The sequence below is a fragment of the Peromyscus californicus genome, unplaced genomic scaffold (assembly GCF_007827085.1).
Source record: "Peromyscus californicus insignis strain IS unplaced genomic scaffold, ASM782708v3 Scaffold_7__1_contigs__length_154581171, whole genome shotgun sequence".
In the NCBI taxonomy this organism is placed as follows: Eukaryota; Metazoa; Chordata; class Mammalia; order Rodentia; family Cricetidae; genus Peromyscus; species Peromyscus californicus.
The window spans coordinates 30,149,667-30,176,376 of record NW_026294595.1 but is presented as its reverse complement, the minus strand read 5'-3'; the positions used below and the strand labels follow the sequence as shown (position 1 = coordinate 30,176,376).

The window sequence follows — 26,710 nt, the reverse complement described above, 5'->3', positions numbered from 1 at the left end:
CAGTCCAGGCTGGCCTCGAACTCACAGAGATCCGCCTGCCTCTGCCTCCTGAGTGCTGGGATTAAAGGCGTGCACCACCACCACCCGGCCTTCTGGATAACTCTTGTACTGAGCTATTCAAGGAGAGCAAACCAAATGTAGACCTTTTTTTTTTTTTTTTTTTTTTTTTTTTTTTGGTTTTTCGAGACAGGGTTTCTCTGTAGTTTTGCGCCTTTCCTGGAACTCACTTTGTAGACCAGGCTGGCCTCGAACTCACAGAGATCCTCCTGCCTCTGCCTCCCGAGTGCTGGGATTAAAGGCGTGCGCCACCACCGCCCGGCAAATGTAGACCATTTTGAGCACTCAGAGGGGACCCTTATACAGACAGCAGGGCACTAGAGGTCACTGTAAAATTTATATATATATATATGTGTGTGTGTGTGTGTGTGTGTGTGTGTGTGTGTCCTTAATGTATATCCTTTCTAATTGTGAGCTGTGACTCACTAGTAGATGGTAAAAACAGTTTAGGAAATAGTATTCCATTTAAACACGCACACACACACACACATACACACACACATATACATACACACACACACATACACAGTATGGACAAGACTGGAAAGCTCAGGTACATAGTCTGCTCTGTACAATTTTGTTTCAACTATTTATTAAATCTTCTGTAAGAGTTCAGTTTCCTTCTGTGAATGTTGGCACGTTTTAAAGAAACTAGTTATTAGGTAGTCTGGGCATGTAAATGGTTACTATGTTTAAACCCAGAATAATAAAGACAGGAGTTATAGCATGTGCCTGTGATGTCAGGAGCTTGGGACACTGGTCATTGACATTGAGGCTGAAGAATCAAGAGCTTGAGCCCAGCCCAGGCAACATAGTAGGACCTCATCTCAAAGTTAAAATAAAACAAATAAATTCAACATTTGGATTCTAATTTAAAAATGTAATTAAACCTGAAAAATCTGTTCATTTATTTTATGTATTTTGGGGCAGGATCTCATTGTGCAGCTTTCACTAGCCTAGACTTCCCTATGTAGACCAAGATGGCCTGGAACTTATAGAGACCTGCCTGCCTCTGTCACCACACCCAGCAACTGCTCATTCTTAATGATAACTTAGTTAAAAAAAAGATAGCTTGGTTATTATTTTTAACATTTTATGTACTGTTTTGTCTTCTAGATGTGCAGGGTTTTTTGGTAATCATTTCTATGCTTTGGGGCCCTTAAATTTTTCTCTTGTAGAACAGCATTAAAAGCACTTTAACAGCAAAAGCTATAGGAGCAGCACTGGATCTGAATCTTAAAATTTTGATAACAGTGAATTTCTCTAACTTTGAAATGCTTTAGTATGAAAAGTTTGTCACAAATATGACATTCTTAAAGGAGAGATTGAAAATACAGAAATTTATGAAAACGTTTTGTTATCCTACATTCAAAGCATCCTCTTTCCCTTGCGTGTCATACAAACTTAGACATTTTGTCATTAGTTGAGATTACACCATGTATTGCTTACTGGTTTTGTGTTGTTCTTGTTGAATTCCATTTTTGTTTTGTTTTTCAAAACAAGGTCTCCCTTTTATAATACTAGAGGGTCTTGAACCCATAATCCTCCTTTCAGCCTCCTCAGTGGTAGGACTACTAGCCTCTATCTCCAGCCCCTATTAAAGTTTACAAAAAAGGATGTAACAGACACACCAGTGATGAGCTAATCACTCAGCTGCAGGTTCTCTTCTACTAAGAGACAACGTCAAATGATAAAGCGAGCCTTTGTTTCTCACAGGCTCACTACAAAGCGGACTGGAAGAAAACCCTTGCCAAGGGTTACGACTTGAGACCAGATGCTATTCCCATTGTTGCCGCCAAAAGTTCAAGGAACATCGCTAGTGACGTAAGGCAAACTATGTGTGCTTTATATAATCTGCATATTGTGCATGAAGCCATGATCTCTAGAGGGAAGCACATGAAAAAATTACAATATAGAAGTGTTTTCTTATTTCCTACGTGCCAATGATATTTTCTTATTGCTTCACTGAAAATATTTTTAAAACTTCATTAAAATTTTACAGATACATTTTCTTTTTAGTTGTGCAAAGTTTGGAAATCACAGTTTTCACTGTGAACTTAATTTTTTTATTTGGATTTTGTCAAGAAAAAGTCTCATTATACTAAAATATGATTAAATAAAGTCTCCAAACATTTTAAAAGAGTATACTGTTTTAATTTCACAATTTATTTATATAAGAAACAAATCTAGTGAAACAAGAGAAACTGGGAAGCATTGCAGGTTAAATAACAACGTTTTAATTGTTTTTAATTATATATTTTAGATGAGTTGATATAATTATCACAATAGAGTATGAATTCACTCATTTTAAGTTCAATATTTTAATTTGGAGTAGGGCTTTGCTGAAATGGAGTCATGATTACATAAATATTTTTTAAAATAATGTAAGTTATTAATGGAAATGAGATAGAAATACACAACTGCTTAATAAACTTTTCAGAAAACTTTGAGCACATTCAAAGAATCTGCTAATGAACAATCTAGATATAAATTGCAAATCATTATATTATGTATTATTCTCAGAACTAGTGTTATAGTCACCCGTTAGAAATATTTTGTAAGTTGTATATTAAAATACTGAAAATATCTTAGCTATTATCTGGATTCAGACTGAACTTGGCCTTTGTATAGATTGTTAAATAAATTCAATTTATATCAAACTTCTGTCTGGCCCTCTCTTCCAAATAGTGCAAATACAAGGAGGCCTATGAAAAAGCCAAAGGCAAGCAAATTGGCTTTCTCAGTCTTCAGGATGACCCTAAACTGGTTCACTACATGAATGTGGCCAAAATACAATCAGATCGTGAGTATAAGAAGGGATACGAGGCCAGCAAGACCCGGTACCACACACCTCTGGATATGTTCAGTGTGACCGCTGCAAAGAAGTCTCAGGAAGTTGCTACCAACACTAACTACAGACAGCCCTACCACAACTACACCCTCCTGCCTGACGCCTTGAATGTGGAGCACTCCAGGAATGCCATGCAAATTCAGAGTGATGTATGTACCAGTTTGAAGCTGGGGTGGTTGGTTTCCCATTTCCATGGGTGGGAGGGAAGAACCAGCATCACCAGAGACATCATCTTCTTGCACTGACCCAGGGATTTGCAGAGTGAAAGCATTTCATTTATGTAATGATATGTGACCCATTGTTACACACACATTGTGTGTGTGTTAGACTGCATACGGTGTATTCTGTGAAAGAATTAAGATATATAATATTCTTCAAAATGCAATTTTGAAAATTTCATCCTGTTTTGTTGTTCTTTGTTTTGTTTTTATTTTCAATTTAGCCTTACCTGAAGCTCACTGTATAGTACTGGCTGACCTTGGAGCCACAATCTTGTCTTAGCCTCATGAATGCTAGAATTATAGACTTGTATCATCATGCCTGGCTAAGAAAGTTAGTTTTTTTTTTTTTTTTTTTTTTTTTTTTTTTTTTTTTTGGTTTTTCGAGGCAGGGTTTCTCTGTGTAGCTTTGTGCCTTTCCTGGAACTCACTTGGTAGCCCAGGCTGGCCTCGAACTCACAGAGATCCGCCTGGCTCTGCCTCCCGAGTGCTGGGATTAAAGGCGTGCGCCACCACCGCCCGGCGAAAGTTAGTTTTTAAAACAAGTTGTTACATTAGGATTTCCAGTTTGAAATCACCATGAATGCAATCACTTTCATAGCCACTGTTTTCTGAAAGAATGTAATGAGTAAACACTGGGCATTCTCTCTCTCTTCTCAGTACCACCCCTTCTCTTTTTGACACTAAGTCTTGTAGCCAAAGAAACCCAAGGTCGGCTTCTTTCTGAAATGAAATTTTCTTTCTTCCTGATAAAGAATCTGTACAAATCTGACTTCACCAACTGGATGAAAGGTATCGGCTGGGTCCCCATAGACTCCTTGGAGGTGGAGAAGGCAAAGAAAGCTAGCGAGATTCTGAGTGAGAGGAAGTATCGCCAGCATCCCGAGAAGCTGAAGTTCACCTACGCCATGGACACCATGGAGCAGGCACTTAACAAAAGCAACAAGCTGACTATGGATAAGGTAAGAGCCCAGGGGCTAGCCTCAGCCTCAGAAGCCTGAGATGATTGCACCGTGGAGCCTAAAGTGCCCATCATGAGTCTTCAGCACTTTTGTCTAGTGGTTGGAGGGCAGGGATCTGTAGTTGTTTCTTTGGGGGGGGTTGTTTGTTTGTTTTTGTTTTTTGTGTGTGTGCATGTATATATAGATACATACACATATATATACACACACACATATACATACATGCATGCATACACTTTTTAAAAGAATATTATGGATTTCACAGTTTCTAGAGAGCTCTTCCCTGTCGACACTTTGACGAGACAGAACTACCAAGGCTCCACGTGACTATAAAGTGGAGCAATCTGGCCCCAGGAACAGGGCTCCATCGTCTAATAATTTTTCTCATCATCATCTTCCACCATGTAGATGCATCCCTCCTCTTGCTCCCATTATTACAAACCTGCTCCACTGTAGTCACAGGCTGGCTTTCTCATTGCAGAGACTGTACACTGAAAAGTGGAACAAAGACAAGACCACCATTCACGTCATGCCTGACACTCCAGACATCTTGCTCTCCAGAGTAAACCAGATCACCATGAGTGATGTAAGTATATCCACAGCAAAGAAGTGGGGGGAAACGCTGAAGGGAGCTAACACTTGTGGGATATCTGTCTTTACATGCCCACCATGTTGGAATCAAGAGCTCTGCTGTAACTGAAGTAACAACTCGCTGTTGTTTCTCTGGTTCCTGGTTTAGAAACTATACAAAGCGGGCTGGGAAGAAGAGAAGAAGAAAGGCTATGACCTGAAGCCTGATGCCATCTCAATAAAGGCTGCCAAGGCCTCCAGAGACATTGCCAGTGATGTAAGTGCTTCCACTGGAACGCCCTTGGGATGAGTGAAGGAGGTACAGACAAGCAGGCTTATACCTGATCATGAAGTGGGGTCAGCTCACCAGCTAGACACACTATCCCAAGACATTTCCCTTCACACAGGCCAGCTACCCTCTAATCATTTGCTCTTTGTTCAATGTAAAAATTATAGTGTCATATTAAAATAAGTTATGTTAAGAGAATTTGAATTATGAAAGACAATTTTAAGCAAATTTAAGGGTGCGATCTATGCGCTTTACTTATGAGATCCATAGCCAGCTCTCACCCTGAAGACACACTAAGGAATTACACTTGCAGCCTTTTCTGTGCTTACACACTGAGGGAGTGAGGAGGGAAGACACTGCTTCAGAGATCACTCTCCAACATTTGAAGTACAGAGCCATCACTTCCTGGCTCTGTTGCCCCTCTCTGCCTCATTATAGGAAGCTCTTTCTTTACCTACACCAAAGCCAGGAGCGCCCAGTGAATCACATTTTATTTTCTCACCTGTACCATTTAGTTCATTGCCATGTTTCTTGTCTGTCCACAGTACAAATACAAGCAAGCCTACGAACAAGCCAAAGGGAAGCACATTGGCTTCCGCAGTCTGGAAGACGACCCCAAGTTGGTGCACTTCATGCAGGTGGCCAAGATGCAATCAGACCGGGAATACAAGAAGGGCTATGAGAAATCCAAGACATCCTTCCACACCCCAGTGGACATGTTCAGCGTTGTGGCAGCCAAGAAGTCTCAGGAAGTGGCTACCAATGCCAACTACAGAAACATAATCCACACCTACAACATGCTTCCTGATGCCATGAGCTTTGAGTTGGCCAAGAATATGATGCAGATTCAAAGTGATGTACGTGAAAACGATGCACATTTGTAGAGTGGTTACCTATATCATAGGCAGCTCATGAGTGGCCAGACGTAATGGCACTTCAAAAATCCTGAAAAAAATCTGATTTTCAGAATTAACCTATCAATGAAGGGAGCTTTACTAATTATGTGTCAGGAGATTGTAATCACTTGGAAGATGAATCCTTTTAAGTGGTTCTTAACACATTTTCTTTATGAAGGCATCGAGAAAAACAAATCACTAAGATATTTATTTATTTTTAATTTCTTGTGTGAAGAAATGTGACAAAGACCAAGGGTTAGGGTGAATGGTTGGCGTTTAATAATGCTGCAAGTTGAAAATGAGAGGAAAGGATGGCATGTCAAACACACATTCATGATTCATAGGAAGCTTGATTACTTCTGATCATTGATTTATTCTCCTCTCTGGTAGAATCAGTACAAGGCAGACTATGCTGACTTCATGAAGGGCATTGGATGGCTCCCCCTGGGCTCCCTGGAAGCTGAGAAAAACAAGAAAGCCATGGAGATTATTAGTGAAAAGAAGTACCCGGCAACACCCAGACACTTTGAAGTATTCCACGTTGATGGACTCAATGAACATGGTTTTGGCTCAGAATAATGCAAAAATTATGAATGAAGTAAGTCTTGCAGTAGTGTAGTGCTCCATATGCATCAAAGCAAATCCATTACATTTAATCTATAGACTTTGCTAGCAGGACAGACCATCCTTGAAGTTTTTCCTTACTTAGAAAAAAGGCCCCAGAGGCTATAAAAAGATAGAAATTATTCTTAATTAGCAGTCCCAAAATATTTAATGCACCATCCACTTCACGGTCATAACAAAATGAATGGTACCTTTTTCTTATGTTGTTTGGTTTTGAGATAGGATCTCATGGAGCCTCCTTAACACTCAACAACTGTAGAAAATTGACAGTTCTAAAATTTGAGGATGATCTCAAGTTTTCCATGTAACCAAGGATGACGTTGAATTTCTGACCCTCCTGCTTCTACCTCCCAAATGCTGGAATTACAGTATGGGTCACCACACCTGGTTTATGCAGTACTGGAGATCAAACCAGTGCCTGCTGGGCAAGTACTCTAGTAACTGAGCTGCATGCCCAGCCTGGAGTCCTTCCTTTGACTATGCAGTAGTCCTGCCTGTCTCAGGTGAGGCCGTGGCTACTGAGCTAGCAGAGTGCCTGTCAAGAGCTGTAGCTGAACTCCACCATTCTAATATAATCACCGAGAGTTCCATCCCATGGCTGCAGCTTCGGAACCAGGGCTTCCTCTGGGCAGTCGTAATAGTAACTGCCCCACTTCATTGCTTCCTTGTGTCATTAATTATTTACAGAAGCCTTACTGGTTTGTTTTTCTATACAACGGAAATATCCGTAAAATAATGTCAAGACCATCAAGCATATCAACAGTGGACATTTGTTTATATATGTGTGTGTGTGTGTGTGTGTGTGTGTGTGTGTGTGTGTGTGTGTGTGTGTGTGTTTATATATGCTTATATGTAAAACTTTAAAATAAAATACACAAATAAATATATATACATATATACATATATATATACATATATATATATGTGTGTGTGTGTGTGTGTGTGTGTGTGTGTGTGTGTGTGTGTGTGGTATAGCCCTAGCTATATCATGTGGATCACAATTAGAAATACCTGTAAGTAAAAAGTCTTTTGGACCTTAACACTCTACAGCTGTAGAAAATGACAGTTCTAATTGAGCTGGACAGAGAGCTGAATAATGAGCCTTGTCTCCCCAGGAGGCTGGTTTGTGCAGCTGACCTGCTCCCTTGAAAGGGACCTTTCCCAAAAGACAAAGCATGGATCTCACTGTCCCTTTTTATTATTTAGAAGCTAAACTGTCACAAAGATGTATTATCTTTTAAAATATTATTAAATGAGGTATTTTCAGTCTGGTAGCATCCAAGAGTCTAAGGCAGGAGGATCTGGAGACTGAAGCCTAGCCTGGTCTATATAGCATGATCCTGTTTTAAAAGTCAAAACCAAAGAAATAAAAATTAGATTATTTTTTCTCTTCCAGTATTAGTGATGAATATGTCAGAATAATATCAAGATGAGGATCATAAAATAATGAATGCTGATGTTGAGAGAACTTACTGATTATCAGATTCGATTTTGCTGTTGCAGAGCTGAGGAAATTGAGCCCCAGAGAGGCAGGGCACTTCCAGCCGGACACACAGTCAATCAGTGGCTGGCCTGGATGAGAACAGGGTTCAAATAACTAGCCACTGCCTTTCCACTGGTGCTCCACTAGCCCTATAAGTCACAAGCCACATGTGTGTAGTGTGTTACAGCCCAATATAATATGAACAACTTAGTCCTCTTTAACAGTGCCACGTATTCAGGTACTCAGTAGCCCTGTCGAGCTTGGGGCTACCATATTGGTTTATGCAAAACATTTCATTATAGAAAATTATACTGGGTAACACTGGGCTAAAACAAAGACCAGCCACAGACAGCATGCCAGAGTTGTGCCATTCAAGGTATCAATGAGCAAGTTTATATTAATGTAAAGTTTTAATATTTGTGAAAAAAATGAACATGTTCCTTATACTCCTGAAATCTCTGTGTGTACAGAGACACACGCATGTGTTTCTTGCAGGTTAGAGTTTCTGAAAAGAGATGCCAATATGGAATTTGAGGCTTGCAGTTTTTTTTAAGGTAGTATCTTAAAAAATATTTTAGATATTTACAAGTGACATAAGTGTGACGTACCTGTAGGAGAGAGGTCTGGTCAGAGGGAGAAATTGAACTGAAATGCAGGTTCAACAGAGCCTTGGCCAATGACCAATAGCAGATAACCAAGTATCCACCAGCCAAGAGCTGGTCCTTCCTGGACTGGAAACCTGAGTGGTGCATGTCCAAACATTGTTACTGCGGTAGGAACAGACTAGAAGCCACAGAATAATGTCTATCAATGGAGAACTGTTTAAATCAGTTGGCTCATGCCTCTGCGGCTTCCTAGATGGAGTGATTATTTTCAGAAGGTTTCAGGATGTCTAACCCATATTTTGAAGTAAAAAAGCAAACTGTAAACATTATGTGTCATATGATTTCACTTTTTGTTTTGTTTTGTTTTTTTTGAGACAGGGTTTCTCTCTGTAGTTTTGGTGCCTGTCCTGGATCTTGCTCTGTAGACCAGGCTGGCCTCGAACTCACAGAGATCCCCCTGGCTCTGCTCTGCCTCCCAAGTGCTGGGATTAAAGGCGTGTGCCACCATTGCCCAACTTCACTTTTATTTTGAAATAGCATGCTTAGAAAGCTCTAGGAGGGGGAGTCCACCTCTAGGCTTAAGACAAAGGTATCAGACACATTTTTTGACTTGCACCTCCTCCACCGTGTCATTTTTCACTTAGAAGAATACACAAAATACTGACACCTATATACACGTGATAATCGGCGTGTGCATAGTGAGATCGTTTTATGAGTTTTAAATACTACCTTGCACTTTCCCCCCAGCATCTCTATAAACAAGCGTGGGAAGCGGACAAGACCAAAATCCACATCATGCCTGATATCCCAGAGATTGTTTTGGCAAAAGCAAATGCAATTAACATGAGTAATGTAAGTATAATCCCCCTGTTGCCGTCTTTCTTTGTAGCCTGTTCCCACCAGGAATAGAAAATTAACTCACTGATGTCTCTTAATTTATGAGAGAGAACATTTAAAAACTAATAGACTACCGTATTTTATTAAAGATAAGTTGGCGTCTTTCCCTCTCTAATCTCTGTTCTGCTAAAATGTTGTTTGTTGTTTTTTCCCTTTTTTTGTGGGGGGGGGGGGCGTCACCCAGCTCCCAAATAAATTCACATATGGAGGCTTATTCATGAATGCCCAGCCTTAGCTTGGCTTAGTTTCTAGCCAGCTTTCCTTATCTTAAATTATCCTGTCTACCTTTTGCCTCTGGGCATTTCCCCGTTCTCTTTCTTCTGTAATCTTACTTTTACTCTGTGGCTTGCTGTGTAGCTGGGTAGCTGGCCCCTGGAGTCCTCTTCCTTCTCTGGCTTCTAGCTCTTTCTCTCTCTCTCTCTTTTTTTTTTTTCTTTTCCTCCCAGATTTCTCCTTCTATATATCCTCTCTGCCTGTCCTTTCTCCTGCCTTGCTATTGGCCAGTTCTTTATTAGACCATCAGGTGTTTTACACAGGCACAGTAACACAGCTTCACAGAGTTAAACAAATGCAACATAAACAAAAGCAACACAGCTTAAAATAATATTCTACAACACTAAAATTTGGAGCAGGGCTGTTAATGGAGGCTGGGACAGCAGTTAGGGCTTTGAAGAACTATTGGAATTCATGTTTGGGGGTACAGTCCTTTGAGCTAAGAGATCTGGCAGGAAGGAAGAGGCCCAGGGCCAGAAGAGAACCCCAGCCTTTGGAACCCCTCTACCAAGCTGTGGGGGTGCTCCTAAAAAGGATTAAAGCAATAGAAAGAAAGAAAGAGATTGAGTGTCTTGAACAAACTGGGACAAGCCCTACAATAGGAATGTGAAGCTTCCGGTAGAAAATGCATTTGCTGATTAACTCACTTCCTTCCTTCTTTTCCAGTCTCTGGTGGCTGGGACTCCTCCAAGATGGGCACGTTTTTTCCTTTTCTTTGTTCGAATTCCACAGAGATTTGGAATTGCTGATGTTTTTTATTTGACTGTGGAATTCACACAACTATTTATATAAATGAAAGAGACCATTGTAAAACTGGGGTGCTCTTCTATCATGTGACGATAGCTGTTTTATAGTCGCTATTTGCCTCTTATTTGATCAAAATGAGTAGGAGTCTGCTGGACTTTGTCATCTTCACAGTATATTTCCAACCTCACAGCGACCAGGACCTCTCCTTTTTACAAAATATATATATGCACATTTGAGCTCAAATAATTGTTTTACTTTGTTGTTTTCTCCCATACATAATGATGTTTCTTGGAACATTTAACCATCGACCACCAATAACATATCTGCTGGACAGAAAGTCTTGCTATACAAGTAGTCAGTCTTCTAGAATAAAGCCGAGTTTTCCTGATGCCTTTCTTCTCTTCACAGAAACTCTACAAACTGTCTCTGGAAGAATCTAAAAAGAAAGGCTATGACCTCAGAACGGATGCAATTCCTATCCAAGCTGCCAAAGCATCGAGAGACATTGCAAGTGACGTAAGTGTGAACAGTGGCCAGCCACCAAGCAGAGCAACCGAACCATAAACACAGAGTGGATGAAATATGAAAGTAGACATGATCCCGTGCCTGAGAACAGTAGACTCGCTGTGCTCCACAGATGGATGCTTCTTGACGATGCTTGTGTCTTCTCTGGCATTTCTGGGGAAACATACAAAGACACAACAGAATACTAGTCATGCTAGTACCTCACAGGTCCCAGCTTCCCACCTCAGGAGGTCTAGATGAACTCTCTGCTTCTTGGCATCTGAATCCCAAGCAGGATACTTCATGTAATGTAACTGGGGCTTTGATCATTGATGGTGATGATGGCTGCCCTTTAAATAATGAGGAAACCTGCCATGTAGTTGTTAAAACATGGGTGGCTTGGCATCAGCTATGGTGGGTGAACTCATGCCACAGAGATATATGAACCTTATGAACTAGGCTCCCCACAGCCTGAGAAAGCTGGTGTGCCAGCACAACACTGTCCTATGAAACTTGATCTGTGCCCCAAAAATCTGCTGTCAGAAGTGTTCAATGGCGTGGAGCGATGAGGAGCACCGTGCAGAGCTCTCCGTGTTGTTCCAGGCTGCACTCTCTCCTCTTCCCTCCCATCCTGCATCCTCCCTTCCTGTATGGTGCTTCCCACTCCCTCCCATTGCTGAGAACCCCTAGTTCTTCCTCTGGTACTCTGGAGTCCTATGTCTTTCCTGGCTCCGCCCCTCTAACCTTCACACTCAACCTCCTGAGGAGAGGCAGACTAAGAAGCATGGTACAGTTCACTGTCTCTCCTCTGTGGAGGCTGAGTGGGAAGAGCAACATTTCTCCTTAGTTTTGTCAGTTTGGAGAGAAAGGAAATCCAGACGATGAAGCTGCTCTAAAATTATACTTTGTGTTCCATACATGAACCGGTTTTTCAGCAGCAGATGACTGGATGGTTTATTTCCCTGGCAGCCCCGGACTGCTCACACGGAGCTTCCTTTTTCTCTCATTTGTTGTGATCTTCCTGTGACCACAGAATGTGAGAAAAGTTAAGGTAGTGCAGGATGGTAAGCACCCCAGTCTTCAGTCACCCCAGGAAATCACTCAGTGTGTACTCTCATAAAAATGGGGACCAGGTTCATAAGCAAATACCAAAATGTGTTTCATCAACAGCGGAGCCATATGAAACTACCAATTTTATGGAAATATAGAATATTGACACTAGACTTGTTCTTCATGTTAAATCATATTTTCTTCGCAGTATAAATACAAGCACAATTATGAAAAGGAAAAGGGGAAAATGGTTGGCTTCCGAAGCCTGGAGGATGATCCCAAATTAGTCCATTCCATGCAAGTGGCTAAGATGCAATCTGATCGAGAGTACAAGAAGAACTATGAGAAGACGAAGACCAGCTACCACACTCCTGCCGACATGCTGAGTGTCACAGCTGCCAAGGACGCCCAAGCCAACATCACCAACACTAACTACAAGCGCCTCATCCACAAGTACATCCTTCTCCCAGATGCCATGAACATCGAGCTGACCAGGAATATGAATCACATCCAGAGTGATGTAAGAGAACCTTCCAGGGGGGTTGACTGGGTCCCCAGCACAGACAGAGACACTGCAGTCTTATAGACCATAGTTTTGTGTCTTAACTGAAGAAGTGAAGTCGTTTGTCTCTTTTCGTTATAGAATGAGTATAAGCAAGACTACAATGAGTGGTACAAAGGGCTTGGCTGGAGCCCAGCTGGTTCCCTAGAGGTGGAAAAGGCCAAGAAGGCAACTGAGTATGCCAGTGATCAGAAGTACCCGCCAGCATCCCAGCAGCTTCCAGTTTAAAAAGTTGACTGACTCCATGGACATGGTGCTGGCCAAGCAGAATGCTCATACCATGAATAAGGTAGCTCTTCCTTCCTCCCGATCAAGAAGAGAAGAGGTCAACAGGCTCTGGCCCTTATTTAGGGAATTGAACTCAAGTCCTGCATGTCTAGAAAGTAGTAAATTATTACAGAGCATTGCCTGTACCACGTTTCAATGTCCATCTCTTGCAGTGCCTTCCCTTATCTTTCTAAATGGGTCAGAAATTGCTTAGATTTTTAATACATATATCCTAAGTACTTTCACTCCATTCTAAAGATGCAAAATATTATTTTTCCAAATCTGACATTAGAACCAGGTATGAGAGAACACACCTGTCACCCTAGCAGTTGGAAGGCTCAGGTTCTCTCGCTCTCTCACTCTCTTTCCCTGTCTCTGTCTCTGTCTCTCTCTCTCTCCACATAAATATATATATATAATAGATATATGATATTATATATATAAATATATATCAAGTATATCAAGTCTTTTTTTAGAAAAAGAATATGAATTTATTCTTGATGTTTCTTCTGAATCCTATTTTTCCTTACTGTTTTCTAGTTCAAACTAAGTGCATTCGAATAGTCTGTTTATCTTCTTTCCCTTTTATCCTTAACTATTATTCACATTTAAAATATCTCTTCTCCCACTTTTTAGCATTTATACACCATTGACTGGAATAAAGATAAAACCAAGATTCACGTGATGCCTGATACACCAGATATTTTGCAAGCCAAGCAGAATCAAACACTGTACAGTCAGGTAAGGAAAGCATGCACGTGGATGACATGTTTTGCCTCCAAACTTCCTAACTTAAAAACTGATGTGATAGGAAATAACTGCTATAAATGCTGAGGCAATGGAAGTGAATCAGACTCTTCCTTCTAGAGGGCTTTCACACCATTGTTAGGAACGAGGGCCCTGGCCTGGCTGTATGCTCCAAGGAGGCAGGAGCTACGTCTGTCCAATCTCCATGCTCACTGTGCTTGGTGCAAAGGAGAGTTGCCGTAAATAATTACTGAAACATGAAGTTATGTCAAACAGACCTGATACAAGTTATGGCTTTGGTATCTATGAGTTCCTTGATACTGGAAGAACCACCTTACTCTGAAGTTTGGTTCCTTCACTACTAAAATTAGGACCATAAAAGAGCCTGAGACATCAGATTGCCACGAGGAGCACATGAGAAACTCTGTGAGGCGCAAAGCAGTCCTTGATGACTGGTTTGCTATGGTGATTTTAAGATACCTCCCACAAATTCGATGAGATCAGCTAGCTCATTTGTTGAAACTTACAGAAGGCATTTATTACTTTTATCATGTATGTAGCTGAAATGGTGGGATCCAATTTTCTTTTTTAATTATTTTAACACTAATATTTAAAACAGTGGTCCCAGACTGTTAACTGCTGGAAGAATATAAACCCAGTAGGGCCAGATTGTTGCTAAACAGTAGAGGCTATGTTCAAACACACCATCACCCTAAAATGAAATGAAAACCAAAGCTAGATCACATGACACTCTGTACTGAGTCTACTTGTCACCTGTGTGGTTTTCTCTGTGTTTAGCATCAGAGTAGATGGTTTTAAGGTTCTGTATTCACTCTCTACCTAATTGGTTTGTCTGCAATTTTAATACGGAAAGAATAGTGCTAAAGAGTCTCTTTACTTTTCAGAAATTCTATAGACATGGTTGGGAAGAGGCTCTGAAGAAAGGTTATGATCTCCCTGTTGATGCGATTTCTGTCCAGCTGGCCAAGACATCGAGGGACATCGCTAGTGACGTAGGTCCTGGTGTGGGTAGAAGGATATGCTTTCAGTTGGGTGGGCCATGTAGTGTTGGTTACTTCTGAAATGTACTTCTGTTCCTTCACCTCTTCCTGTCCCATTTACCCAGAACTGTCTTCTCCCCCCACCCTGTCCCTCTCCTCAAATGTCAAAGGGGGCTCTCCTAATCACCAAGTGGGCCAGAATCCTCTAAGACCCATTACAGTGAGTGCTAGTCCAGATATTATAAACTAGATAAGCTAGACATTGTGCGTTTTTCATGCTTTGCCTAAAATTAGTATTCCTGTTTTCTATCTGTCTATTTTAGACAAATTCAGGCCAGATAATAAATCAACATTAGCAATCTGATGGTGATGGTTTTTACCTGCATATGTCTGAAAATTAGCCATCAGTCATTTTCAGTTAGCCCTTCTTTGCACTTGTAAGTGTTTTAGTAAATTATTTATAGTAAATTAGCTCACTTTACATTCTGTTGGCTAGCCGGAGATCTGGTTCATAGAAAAATGTCATCTATGCTCCAAAGGGCAGATTCCTCCTACGGCTGGAAAAGTTGAAACTTTTGGTGAACACACTACATATGGTCCCCATATTCATTAAATTTCGTATAAAATATACTTCATTTGCATATAAATAAATATTTAATTTTGCTAATTCCAAAAACTAACTAGAAAAAAATCAAATCGTCTTGGGTAGGCAAGTTAGCTCTGTGAGTAAAGGAGCTTGCCAGCAAGTCTGACGATCTGAGTTCAATCCCCGGACTGAACATTATAGAAGGAGAGAATTGACTCCCACAGGTTGTCTTCTGACCTCCACATATGTACTGGGTCATGTGTGTTCCCACACATGTACATGTGCACACAAGTAAATAAATAACTGTAGTAAAATTAATTTATGGTGCCTGCTTTATAGTAACAATGACTGCTGCCATATCTGACAACCTGAGTTTGATCGTAGAGATCCACATGACAGAAGGAAGAAAAAGACCACCACAAATTATCCTCTGACCTCTCTACATGCACACTGTGGCAGACACATGTGCGCTCTCTCTCTCTCTCTCTCTCTCTCTCTCTCTCTCTCTCTCTCTCTCTCTCTCTCTCACTGTGTGTGTTTTAATTTTAAAACTTCTAAAAGTCTTGCTTTTGGAGAATGAATTACCAAAATTTCATAGGGACACACAACCTCTTAAAACCTTTAAAAGCAACAATGATTTGCAAGCCAGGTGTATTGGCCCAGGCCTTCAATCCCAGCACTCAAATCTGTGAGGCCAGCCTGGTCTATGTAGTGAGTTTCAGGAAAGACAGAGCTACATAGTGAGATCTGTCTCAAAAACAAACAAACAAAACAAAAACATCAACAACCCAACAGCAAAGGTGATTTGCTTCCACACATAGGGGAGAAAAAGAGCCTAAATACAGAATCTGACAAGAAATTCAAAGACTAAGTGGGAATTCTATCTAATTCAACTGTGGCACTCCAAAATCACCAGAAAATAATTTGGACTCTCTGGCTTTCAGATCAAGACCTCATTAAATCGAACTGAAATAATGATGAACCTACATGATAAAGCAAATTCATTTTCATTTAGAGCTATATGCTGATGAGAGTCTAGCAATCGAAAGGCCATCAACAATTTCTGAGAAACCCAGCGGCCAATAGTTCTTCATTCCTTTTCTTGCAAACCCACTTGAAATTTCACAGTTAAATTAGCTATGTGTGAACTTTGCCACCACAAGAGAAATTGTACTCCCTCTCAGCGTCCAATGGTTCATATATCTGTAACATTTCATAAAATTAGAGGCAGGCTTTAAGCGTGTAATTTAATAAGTTAAACTAATAGAAGTTAGAATTGGAAGGTGAAACAGTTAAACCCCCTGCCAACATCCTGCCTTCTCTTCATGTGTGGTGTGGAGAGAGGATGAAGTGCTTGGATCCATGGATACTCACACACAGAGGACTCCCATGGTCCTTCAGGGCAGGTATTTTCTCCATTGAGCTGTTTGGAGTTGTTACCAGACTTCTTATTGTTTGTGTGAGGTATTTTACCAGTCAGCGCCAAGTCTGTGTTCTGGAGTAGTACAAAGTAGCTTATTTCTTCTTCTACTTGACATTTCTTCAAACATTCCAGTTTCCTTATTCTCCTTTGGTTTTAGTTTTGTAACTACATTGACCTTCTATTAGCAGTTCATTCTATTTGTGATTTGTTTTATTTTGTCACCTTGAAAACAGTGTGTCAAGTTTTAGTGTTTTGTTGATACGGGAGCTCAGGCCAGCTTACATGAGCTTCTGGGATGTGCTTCTTGTGCTCCATGTAGAGTGACGACTCTACTTTTTTATAAGCAATTTTTCCAGGCTGCCCATATCAAGGGCTGTGTTAGGTAGGCTATGTATCACTGTGATCAGAACACCTCACAGAGACAAGAAAGGAAAGACGTAGGATTTTGACTCACAGTTTCCATCATGGCAAAGAAGCCATGATGAGTACATCGGTTTGCATCACTGCAAACCAGAAAGCTGGAGATGGGAGAGCTGACACTCATCTAGCTTCCTCCTTTTCCTTTTTCATTCAGTCCAGGCCCTTGATCCATGGGGCTCTGTGACCCATATGCAGAATGGGTCTTTCCTTTTCTGGAAATGCCCGTACAGATACACTAAGGGGTGGACCTTCAATCTTTTAGATGATTCTATATCCAATCAAGTTGAGAATGCAGATTAACCATCACAAGGGTACAGTCAACTCAAAGTCCAGAGCAGTGGAAATGTGTGTACTCTGAGGGAGCAGAGCCTGTGTCTGTGAGGCCTATTATGTGTTCAGAACCTAACATTAGATTACTGTCATTGCGCTTATTAGCAATATTGTTGTCATTTAGTAGTAATGCAATTTCCCCAACTAAATACAAGTACTAGATTTTACTTTTGTTATCTTAAATTTATATATTTTATTTTCACCTACTTGACAAGATGTTGAGCTCTTATGTAATTTATTTTTCTAACTAAAATATCAAAATATTCCAATCTGTGCCTATAAAACATAGACTCCAATATAGACAAAGCTATATGATATAGTCATGGGAAAATTCTCTAATCAACATTTTAGCTTCTTCACCAGATCATACATCTTCATAATTTTTCTGTCATTCAGCCCTTATTTTTCTTATAAGCATGTGACAAGGATTTTGCTAAATGTTACCCTAAATTCCACCACTCAGTGTCTAGCACATATTTCTGCCTTGGGATAGAACTAATTTCTCATGATAATCTCTTTTGATATTCAACTGCATTTGTTCTTTGGATAGATATAATTAAACAGGACTTACTTAAGGAAGAAAACATTTCCTGTAGGTTAGCTCAGAAATCATTCTTTCACATCCGTTTGGGGAAAAAGAAATATAACAACAAAGCAAGTTGAGTTTAACTTAGCTTTTATTTATGTTATTAAAAAGACTGTGTTTCCTGATTTCAGTTTAAATATAAACAAGGCTACCGGAAACAACTGGGACACCATATTGGATTCCTGAGTGTGCAAGATGACCCAAAGCTTGTGCTATCTATGAATGTAGCCAAAATGCAGAGTGAAAGAGAATACAAGAAGGACTTTGAGAAGTGGAAGACCAAATACACCAGCCCTGTGGACATGCTGGGTGTGGTGCTGGCCAAGAAGTGCCAGGCCTTGGTCAGTGACGTGGACTACAGGAACTATTTACATCAGTGGACATGCCTGCCCGATCAGAATGATGTCATCCAAGCTAAAAAAGTCTATGAGCTACAAAGTGAGGTCAGTGTCTATCAAATTTGGTAGCTTAAAATTACTCCACGTATTAATTGCCATGTATGTGATAAAACAGATTGGAAAGAGGAAATATCATTGACCACCTAGAACACACCTGTGTAAATGACTAGACTCTCCTAGTCATGGCGAAGAGGAAGATGGGATTTTGATGGCTTGTTTTGTCCTTTCCTAGAACATGTATAAGTCTGATCTTGAGTGGCTGAAAGGCATAGGATGGAGTCCCTTGGGTTCTTTGGAAGCAGAAAAGAACAAGCGGGCTTCAGAAATCATCAGTGAGAAGAAATACCGTCAACCTCCAGACAGAAATAAGTTCACCAGCATCCCTGACGCCATGGACATAGTTCTGGCAAAAACAAACGCCAAAAACAGAAGTGATGTGAGTATTTCTTTAGAAATTGTCGGAATAGGTTAGAGTGCTTGCTACCTGGCAGTTAGGAGCATTTGCTTAGTAAATTATAGAACAGCAAAGCCTTGTCCCATTTGGTACAGCATCATGTTTTATGTTGGTTTGATCTACTTAAATTGTTAACCACTTTACACCAAATAATTTAAATACAGTTTATTGTCATTATAGTTCAACCAACTTTCCTTATTTAGCTAAAATGTGATAAAATAAATATGTTGAATATGTTTCTTTTTTGGAGAAATACTTAGGTATTTTTGGTTGGGGCAGAGCATGGAGATGGGGGCGATCCTAGGAGTCTTACACAGTGGAATGTTGTGAAAAAATGGGTTTAGGCTTGTGGTGTTTTGTTTTGTTTTTAACCACAGAGCCATATCTCCCAACCCTTAAAGGGTCTATTTTCTAAGGATATTTGCCTAGCATGCATGAAGTCCTAGGTTCAGTTCTCAGTACCACAGAAAAGCTCCTCTCCAGCGGGGACAGCAGCCTTTGTCATAGGGTAAATGCTTAGTAAGTACCGCCAGGATGAGATAAACAAAAGCAGCTGTGTGGAATGTTTTTAGGCCCACACTGTTGCTACTCAGCCCAAGCTTGAACATTACAAGAAGCTGAACTGAGTGCAGTGAGATTCTGGAACATGCAAGGAAGTGTAAATAGACACAATGGTAATTGTGTAGGTCTTACGAAGCTCTCTGGACACTGTGTTCAATATGCTCTCCATTTTGAATGCATGTGTTAGTTCTGACCTGATGGCCATATTTTATAACTGATAGCTCCTCGTCCTAACCCACCGCTCACAGACACTCAACAGTTTTGTTTTCCAAAAGCTGTAGAAGATGCAAGCCTGCAGGCCTCTCTCTGCCTCCATCTCCGTCCCTTCTCTTTGGGTCTTTGTGGTACACTTTGAATACAAAAGTGGGACCAACAAGCACATTTTTGGTTTGCTTTTGTTTCTTCCCTGAATGTTGCTTCTTTCTTAGAATTTTAATTTATTTGAGAAAGGAAAAAAAAAGCTCTGAACTAAGAAGGTAAGCAAGGGAGGAGAGCAGAGCACAGAGCTGACCGGTCCATGCTGAGCAGTGTGCCATAGTTGCAGAGATACTGAAAGAAATTTGACCTTCTCTAGAAACTTTTCCCTTTGCTTGTCCCAACTTGGAGGCGGCGTGCTACTGGCCTCTAGTGGATAGACAGCGGGGATGCTACTAAAAAGCCCAGAAGACACAAGGCTGTCCCCTACAATCAAGAGCCACCCAGTGTACTACCAGTGATTATAAGGCTAAAAGCACTGGCATTCTTAGCAGACAGATTGGTAAACAATTTGAGTAAACATATATAATATTAATGAGCCTTGTTCCATTTTGGTCCTGAAGGCCTAATTAACTTCTCTGGGCCACTGGCATGATAGAAAGCATATTCATACAGAGAAAAGGAGCAACCCTTTGAATGTCCCACACCATACATCTCAAAGGGAACTTGGCAAGTCTAAGGAATTAATGGAACCTTGAAAATGTCTATCCTGGAGGGCTGGTGAGGTAGATCAGCAGATAAAGGCACCTGCTGCCAAGCTTGAAGACTTGTGTGTGATCCCGGGAGCCCACATAGTGAACACATGTGTATCATGAAAATAAGAACAGTCTCTTACAAAAGCACTTTGGAATTATCAAAGTCATGGAATCAATGTTGACACATTACTGTCTATAGAATTTATTCACTTTTATGGGACTAGAAGGGGGGCTCTGTGGGTGAGGCACAGCCACTAAACCTGATGGCCAGAGGTCAATCCCTAGGACCCACGTGGTGAAAGGAGAGAACCAACACCTGTACATTACCCTGTGACCTCCACACACACACACACTCTAAATGTTAAAAAATAAAAATAATGTATTCGGTTTTACTACTAATGCCCTTTAGAGTAAAAGAAAACTATTTCCCCTGGCTGATGATGAAATCCAAGGTCACACATTGCATTTATCTATTGTGTCTTTATCCATGCTCTGGACCATTTCCTTATTGTCTCTGTCTCCCAAGTCTTTGATGTTTGTGACAGGTGCAGAGTCCCCTTCACTGTGGGGTTTTCCAGGGTGTCCTCATGGTTCAGATCATGCCATTTCAAGAGGAAGCCCCACACTGTGTCCTCCTCAGGTCCCATGACAGGAGGACCCAGGACATCAGGTTGTCCTGTTGCTATCATTTGAACCTTTATCACTTCCTTAAAGTGATACTGCCAGATTCTTCTGCTGTCAAGATAACCATTTTATCTCTTGGGGAAAAAAACTTAAAGACAGTCTCACTCTGTATCTCCAGGTGACCTGGAGCTCACTATATATATGTAGAGCAGGCTGGCCTCAAACTCATAAAGATGCCAGCCTCTGCCTCTCAAGTGCTGGGATTAAAGGCATGCGCTACCACATTTGGCAAAATACCATTGTATGGACCGGAAGTGGGGTTCAAAACTTGTAATTGATAAATACCTTGTTGATAAAGTTTGATAGTATGTAAATAGCCTATTTTTCAAACGTTTCCTTTTAGTAAGTTATTTGCATTCCATTGGTCTTCTGTTGAAGATAGACATGAAGATGATTTTAGGACATTGAAGAGATTTTGATAAATTGTAAAACTGCCCTTTTTGGAAATCCCAAAATCTCTGTCAATTTTTCTTATCCTCCCAAATAATTGTATGTAGTAACTATAAATAGTAAACCAACTGAGGACTAAGATTCCCTAGTTCCTAGACATAACTTGGATAGGTCATCTTTTGGTAAGACAATTAAGCACTAAGAGGGATTTTGAGGACCAAAAAAATTGGAAAGTGTTATGCTATTTGAAAGTGTCAACAAAGTTTTTATTACATGTACTGATTTCTATAGGCAGCAGTGTCTGTAACTTCAAAAAGGTGATCCATAATCTAAATTTGAAAGGTAGTTGTATTTCAGCTATGAAAACTGCATCTATTTTCTGCTTTATTGTTGTCTTATTATCAATTATAATGCACATGAACCTAATAATCCCACCTGAAACCAACCATCATATTGGACCCTGACAATACCACTGATAAAATTGTTGTTTCTCATTCTAGAGACTTTATCGAGAAGCTTGGGACAAGGACAAGACTCAGATCCACATCATGCCTGACACTCCTGACATCCTTCTGGCTAAGGCAAACTTAATCAATACGAGTGATGTGAGTTTCCAAGTTCAGTGTGTCTTTTCAGTAAGCTCTGTTAATCGCGTCTAAGTCAGCAAAGTTGTCTGAAAGTTCTTTTGAATTCCCAAGCCATTTTAATTAGCAGACTATGAATGACTCAGATTCCTTATTCGGCAGGGGGAACGAGGAGGTTGCATGTCCAATGTTGGCGCTCACTATTTCAAGCAGCATTAGAACACATCTCTCTCTATTGTTGCATGTCCTTATTACATGTATTATCAGAATGAAGTGTTTCTACCATTCTCTCTCTCTCCTGTGTGGGCGGAAGCAATTCTGGTTGGCTTTGTATTGCTTACAATGTTTTGTGCTTGACAAATAGATTCTAGGTGAAATTTTGAACAAGTAAAAACAATTCATTGGAGGAAATTTTCATTTTTATCAATTATTTTGCTAGCAAATGTTAGTCCCCAAAATGTATGGATGTAAAAAGTAAACATTTAAAACACAAATTTTGAGCCTCTATAAGGTGATTTTAATGTTGAAGACTATATGGGTGTAATACTACAAAGACTGAAATACGAACAGAAGTCTAACAATAAATAGACAATAGCCATTTAAAACCATCTGGCTTCTGGGTAGAAATACATTTAAATATATTCTCAATTATTCAGCTATGTCACAATCTGAATGGGCAAATTATAAACACATAAGTTTTAACATTCAATGTTTAAACTTTAAAGTATTTTTTGATGATGAAGGACCATATTACCTCTAGACGTCAGTTTTTTTGATGGTCCTGTGTCATGAGGTAGGTACACTAGCTACACAGAAGTGATATCCTCTCACTGACTATATTTTCCATGGGAGGAATAAGATTGAAAGGCTTTCCCCTCTCTACAGCAACTCCTCATGGAACACAACATAAACTAGAAGATATCGCCAAAACGATAATTCATGTCTCTGCCAGTTAGCTTCTGCTGCATTCTCTAAAGTACTTGGGAAGAGCTGGCATTTCTTTTTGTGCATTTGATAATCAAAGAGCTTTAAAATTTAGAACAGGGTCATTAGCAATCCGTAGACATACTGTCCAGTTCCATTGGCATGTTCTGGAGCACAGAGACTCTTCTCATGGACTCTTGAAGTAAGCAGTACACTTCTTATTTGTTATACTGCTTGTGGAGAATGGTTTTCCCAACGTGATTATCTTTGTCTCTCAACAGAAAATCTACAGAATGGGTTATGAGGAACTGAGGAAAAAAGGTTACGATCTTCCTGTCGATGCCATTCCAATCAAAGCAGCCAAAGCATCCCGGGAAATTGCCAGTGAAGTAAGATGTTAGATAATGATTCCATTGCAGTGGGTGTAGATGTGCCCTGTCAGTAGTGATTTGATTGCAATGGGCCTATTTTAAATTGAACAAAATCATCTAAGAGCAAATTAAAACAAGGTGATAACTCCAGATATGCAGTGTAGGATAAAGATAAGACCAAGGGTCAGTTTATTGTGTATAGGATTTGTGGCTGAATTTAGCCTTTAATCTTTCCTATCAAGAAACTGAAATCTGTAGCTCTACAGGCTTAGCAAGAAATTTAGAATGAATGGGTTTTGAAAACTGCCACAAAGGTGGCAAAAAAAGTTAATTTTTAAAGGAATGAGCTATACTTTTTTCCTTTAGTACAAATACAAGGAAGGCTTCCGAAAGCAACTTGGCCACCACATTGGTGCTCGGAACATTAAAGATGACCCCAAAATGATGTGGTCCATGCATGTGGCCAAGATCCAGAGTGACAGGGAGTACAAGAAGGACTTTGAGAAGTGGAAGACCAAGTACAGCAGCCCCGTGGACATGCTGGGGGTGGTGCTGGCCAAGAAGTGCCAGACCTTGGTCAGTGATGCAGACTACAGGAACTACCTGCACCAGTGGACATGCCTGCCTGACCAGAATGACGTCATCCATGCTCGGCAGGCCTATGACCTCCAGAGCGATGTGAGTCTAAGGTTTTCCTTTGTTCAATTAAACATTCTGTCTCTTTTCCTAAGTACCCAAGTTCCCATAAAGTAAGGAATGTTATATTTATACACTAATACCCAAACTCCACCTAGTGATCTAAGCAGCAGTATTCCTCAAAGGAAGAATCGGCAGTAGAATATTCTGGGTAGCTGATCTAGGCAACAAAAAATTAAGCCGTTTTCAACATATTTCTCTTACTTTGCAAAACATGCTTCTAATCTGAGTATTTCATTAAATTTCTAAAATTATCCAGGAAGCCAAATGTTAAATATTACAGACATGTCTGATCATGTAACAGAATATAAACTCTTATCTGTCTGTGGATATATGTTTACATTTGTGACTTGTCACTTGAAATTTCAGAATTTGTACAAGGCTGATCTTCAGTGGATGAAAGGCATTGGCTGGATAACTTCTGGGTCCCTCGAGGATGAGAAAAACAAACGAGCCACTCAGATTCTGAGTGACCACGTTTACCGTCAGCACCCGGATAAATTCAAGTTTTCCAGCCTCATGGACTCCATGCCCATGGTCTTGGCAAAAAATAATGCTATAACCATGAACCATGTAAGTACTTTCTTGTTGTGAGGGAGGGATTAAATACTTCTGACAGGAATGGGGGACACTGTTCTTGTAGAAAGAAAAAACACATTCAATTCTTCTCCATGACATTAAGGTGTCTCTAGAGGACATGTGCTACTAACTGACAGAGACATCGAAACCTGAACACGTCACAGAGTTGACTCACAGAGCATTGTTTCAAAGTGTTCATTATTGACCTATCTTCTTATTGTTTTTAGCACCTCTATACAGAAGCTTGGAATAAAGATAAAACTACCATCCATATTATGCCAGATACCCCTGAAGTTATACTGGCTAAACAAAACAAAGTAAATTATAGTGAGGTAAGCAATGTATTTATGATATGGGATATATTTTCCTTATATTGCACTTCATTAATCAAACATAATTATTTATGTCTGTGACAGAAATTATACAAACTTGGCCTGGAAGAAGCCAAGAGGAAAGGCTATGACATGCGGCTTGATGCCATCCCTATCAAGACAGCCAAGGCCTCCAGAGACATTGCGAGTGACGTAAGTACACCTGGGAATTTAAGTATGCCTAGGAGATTTTCACCTTAGCTTTGGCTCCAGGATCACCTTGTTTCTCTTAGATTTACAGTGGACCAAACTATGAAGTTAAATAAATGTTGCTAATAGTTTATTATGTCAGCAAGTAGCTTAAAATGATACTGAAACTCACGACTTCAAGCTAAACTTCAGCTGTGAGAATGAGCCTTTCAGAATGAGTCCTCTGTCTGAGGATCCAAAGCAATGCATACTTAACAGAAGTTGGGATTGTTTTTTCACTTTTCCACATGATACATGTCTTATCTTTACAGTCACACTTTTTGGAGGATTCTGTCTAAACTTAATCCATGCTGTATGAACTGATGAGTTGAAACAAAGAGGACACATCACTCAAAGCCCCGCCATCTCATGGCCATGTGTTTGTGTCGGCCTCCAGTGCCTGGCTGCAGACATTTGCTCACTTTATTATATTATAGTGGGTTGCATGTGGCCATTTTTCAGGAAGCATAACTTATGCTTTGGTCATGTCCCCATACCCTGCTGCTGTCCCCTCTTTCATGCTTTGTGTCCTTTAAAAGATGGGTTTGCTCATATTGCTAAAATTTTTTATTCATTTTTTTGTCTTTGAATCAAAAGTATGTTTTTTGTTTCCAAAATATAGGAAATAATTATCACATTTTTAAAAAATGATCAACACAGAGAAGTTTAATATTAATGTATAACCATATGACATGCATACTATAATTAAAATGTATGTTCATAAAGAATTTTTAATGACATAGAAAAATGCTTATATAATAACTGCAAAAATCAGGCAAAACCCATTAACATATGACTCATATTCTAATTATATTCTTTCGTACTCATGCACCACAAATAGCTCTGTGTAGTAAATCCTTTTCTGTTTAGCATTTTGCTTGTTTTCTACATGATAAAAGATACATATATTATATATTCAAAAGAAATCATTATGTTTAGTGAATAGGATAATTCTGTCCTAGTAAACATATTTTTCTAAAGGTCAAAACAGATTACTAGCAGTCTTTTTCTTCTTGTAGTTCAAGTATAAGGAAGGCTACCGTAAGCAGCTGGGCCACCACATTGGAGCCCGTGCTATACACGATGACCCCAAGATGATGTGGTCCATGCACGTGGCCAAGATCCAGAGTGACAGGGAGTACAAGAAGGACTTTGAGAAGTGGAAGACAAAGTACAGCAGCCCGGTGGACATGCTGGGGGTGGTGCTGGCCAAGAAGTGCCAGACCTTGGTCAGCGACGTGGACTACAGGAACTACCTGCACCAGTGGACATGCCTGCCTGATCAAAATGACGTCATCCATGCTCGGCAGGCCTACGACCTCCAGAGTGATGTGAGTGCTGATGATCATAAAGATGGGAAACAGTGAGTTTACTCCACAGAAGAAGGTTTAAATAGGTGGCCCAAAGCTCACCCATGCCTGCAAGTGTGTGAGGGGTAGTACGCCAACTTTCCCTTTGAATGCTAACCCTTAGCATTCATACAAAATGAAGTCGTGCCTGAACCTGCTACCTACAAAATTATATTTTTTAAAGTGTTCATACTTGATTTTATGTCCTTTGGCTAAAAAATGTATTCCCAATGTTGAGATAAATATTTATTGACTATTTGTG

At 40.1% G+C, this 26,710-nt stretch overlaps 1 protein-coding gene across 1 annotated transcript in view; it reads left to right on the top strand.

The window, feature by feature from the left end:
- Window positions 1-26,710, top strand: part of Neb (nebulin) — a 176,356-nt gene that overhangs the window by 29,446 nt on the left and 120,200 nt on the right. Inside the window, 24 exon segments of the mRNA XM_052722611.1 lie at window positions 1,774-1,881; window positions 2,746-3,057; window positions 3,882-4,088; window positions 4,570-4,674; window positions 4,828-4,935; window positions 5,493-5,804; window positions 6,234-6,350; window positions 6,352-6,441; window positions 9,303-9,407; window positions 10,881-10,988; window positions 12,235-12,546; window positions 12,670-12,786; window positions 12,788-12,877; window positions 13,492-13,596; window positions 14,508-14,615; window positions 18,080-18,391; window positions 18,579-18,782; window positions 21,886-21,990; window positions 23,175-23,282; window positions 23,631-23,942; window positions 24,330-24,533; window positions 24,767-24,871; window positions 24,956-25,063; window positions 26,119-26,430. Of these exon segments, the coding sequence (XP_052578571.1) occupies window positions 1,774-1,881; window positions 2,746-3,057; window positions 3,882-4,088; window positions 4,570-4,674; window positions 4,828-4,935; window positions 5,493-5,804; window positions 6,234-6,350; window positions 6,352-6,441; window positions 9,303-9,407; window positions 10,881-10,988; window positions 12,235-12,546; window positions 12,670-12,786; window positions 12,788-12,877; window positions 13,492-13,596; window positions 14,508-14,615; window positions 18,080-18,391; window positions 18,579-18,782; window positions 21,886-21,990; window positions 23,175-23,282; window positions 23,631-23,942; window positions 24,330-24,533; window positions 24,767-24,871; window positions 24,956-25,063; window positions 26,119-26,430 (4,074 nt within the window).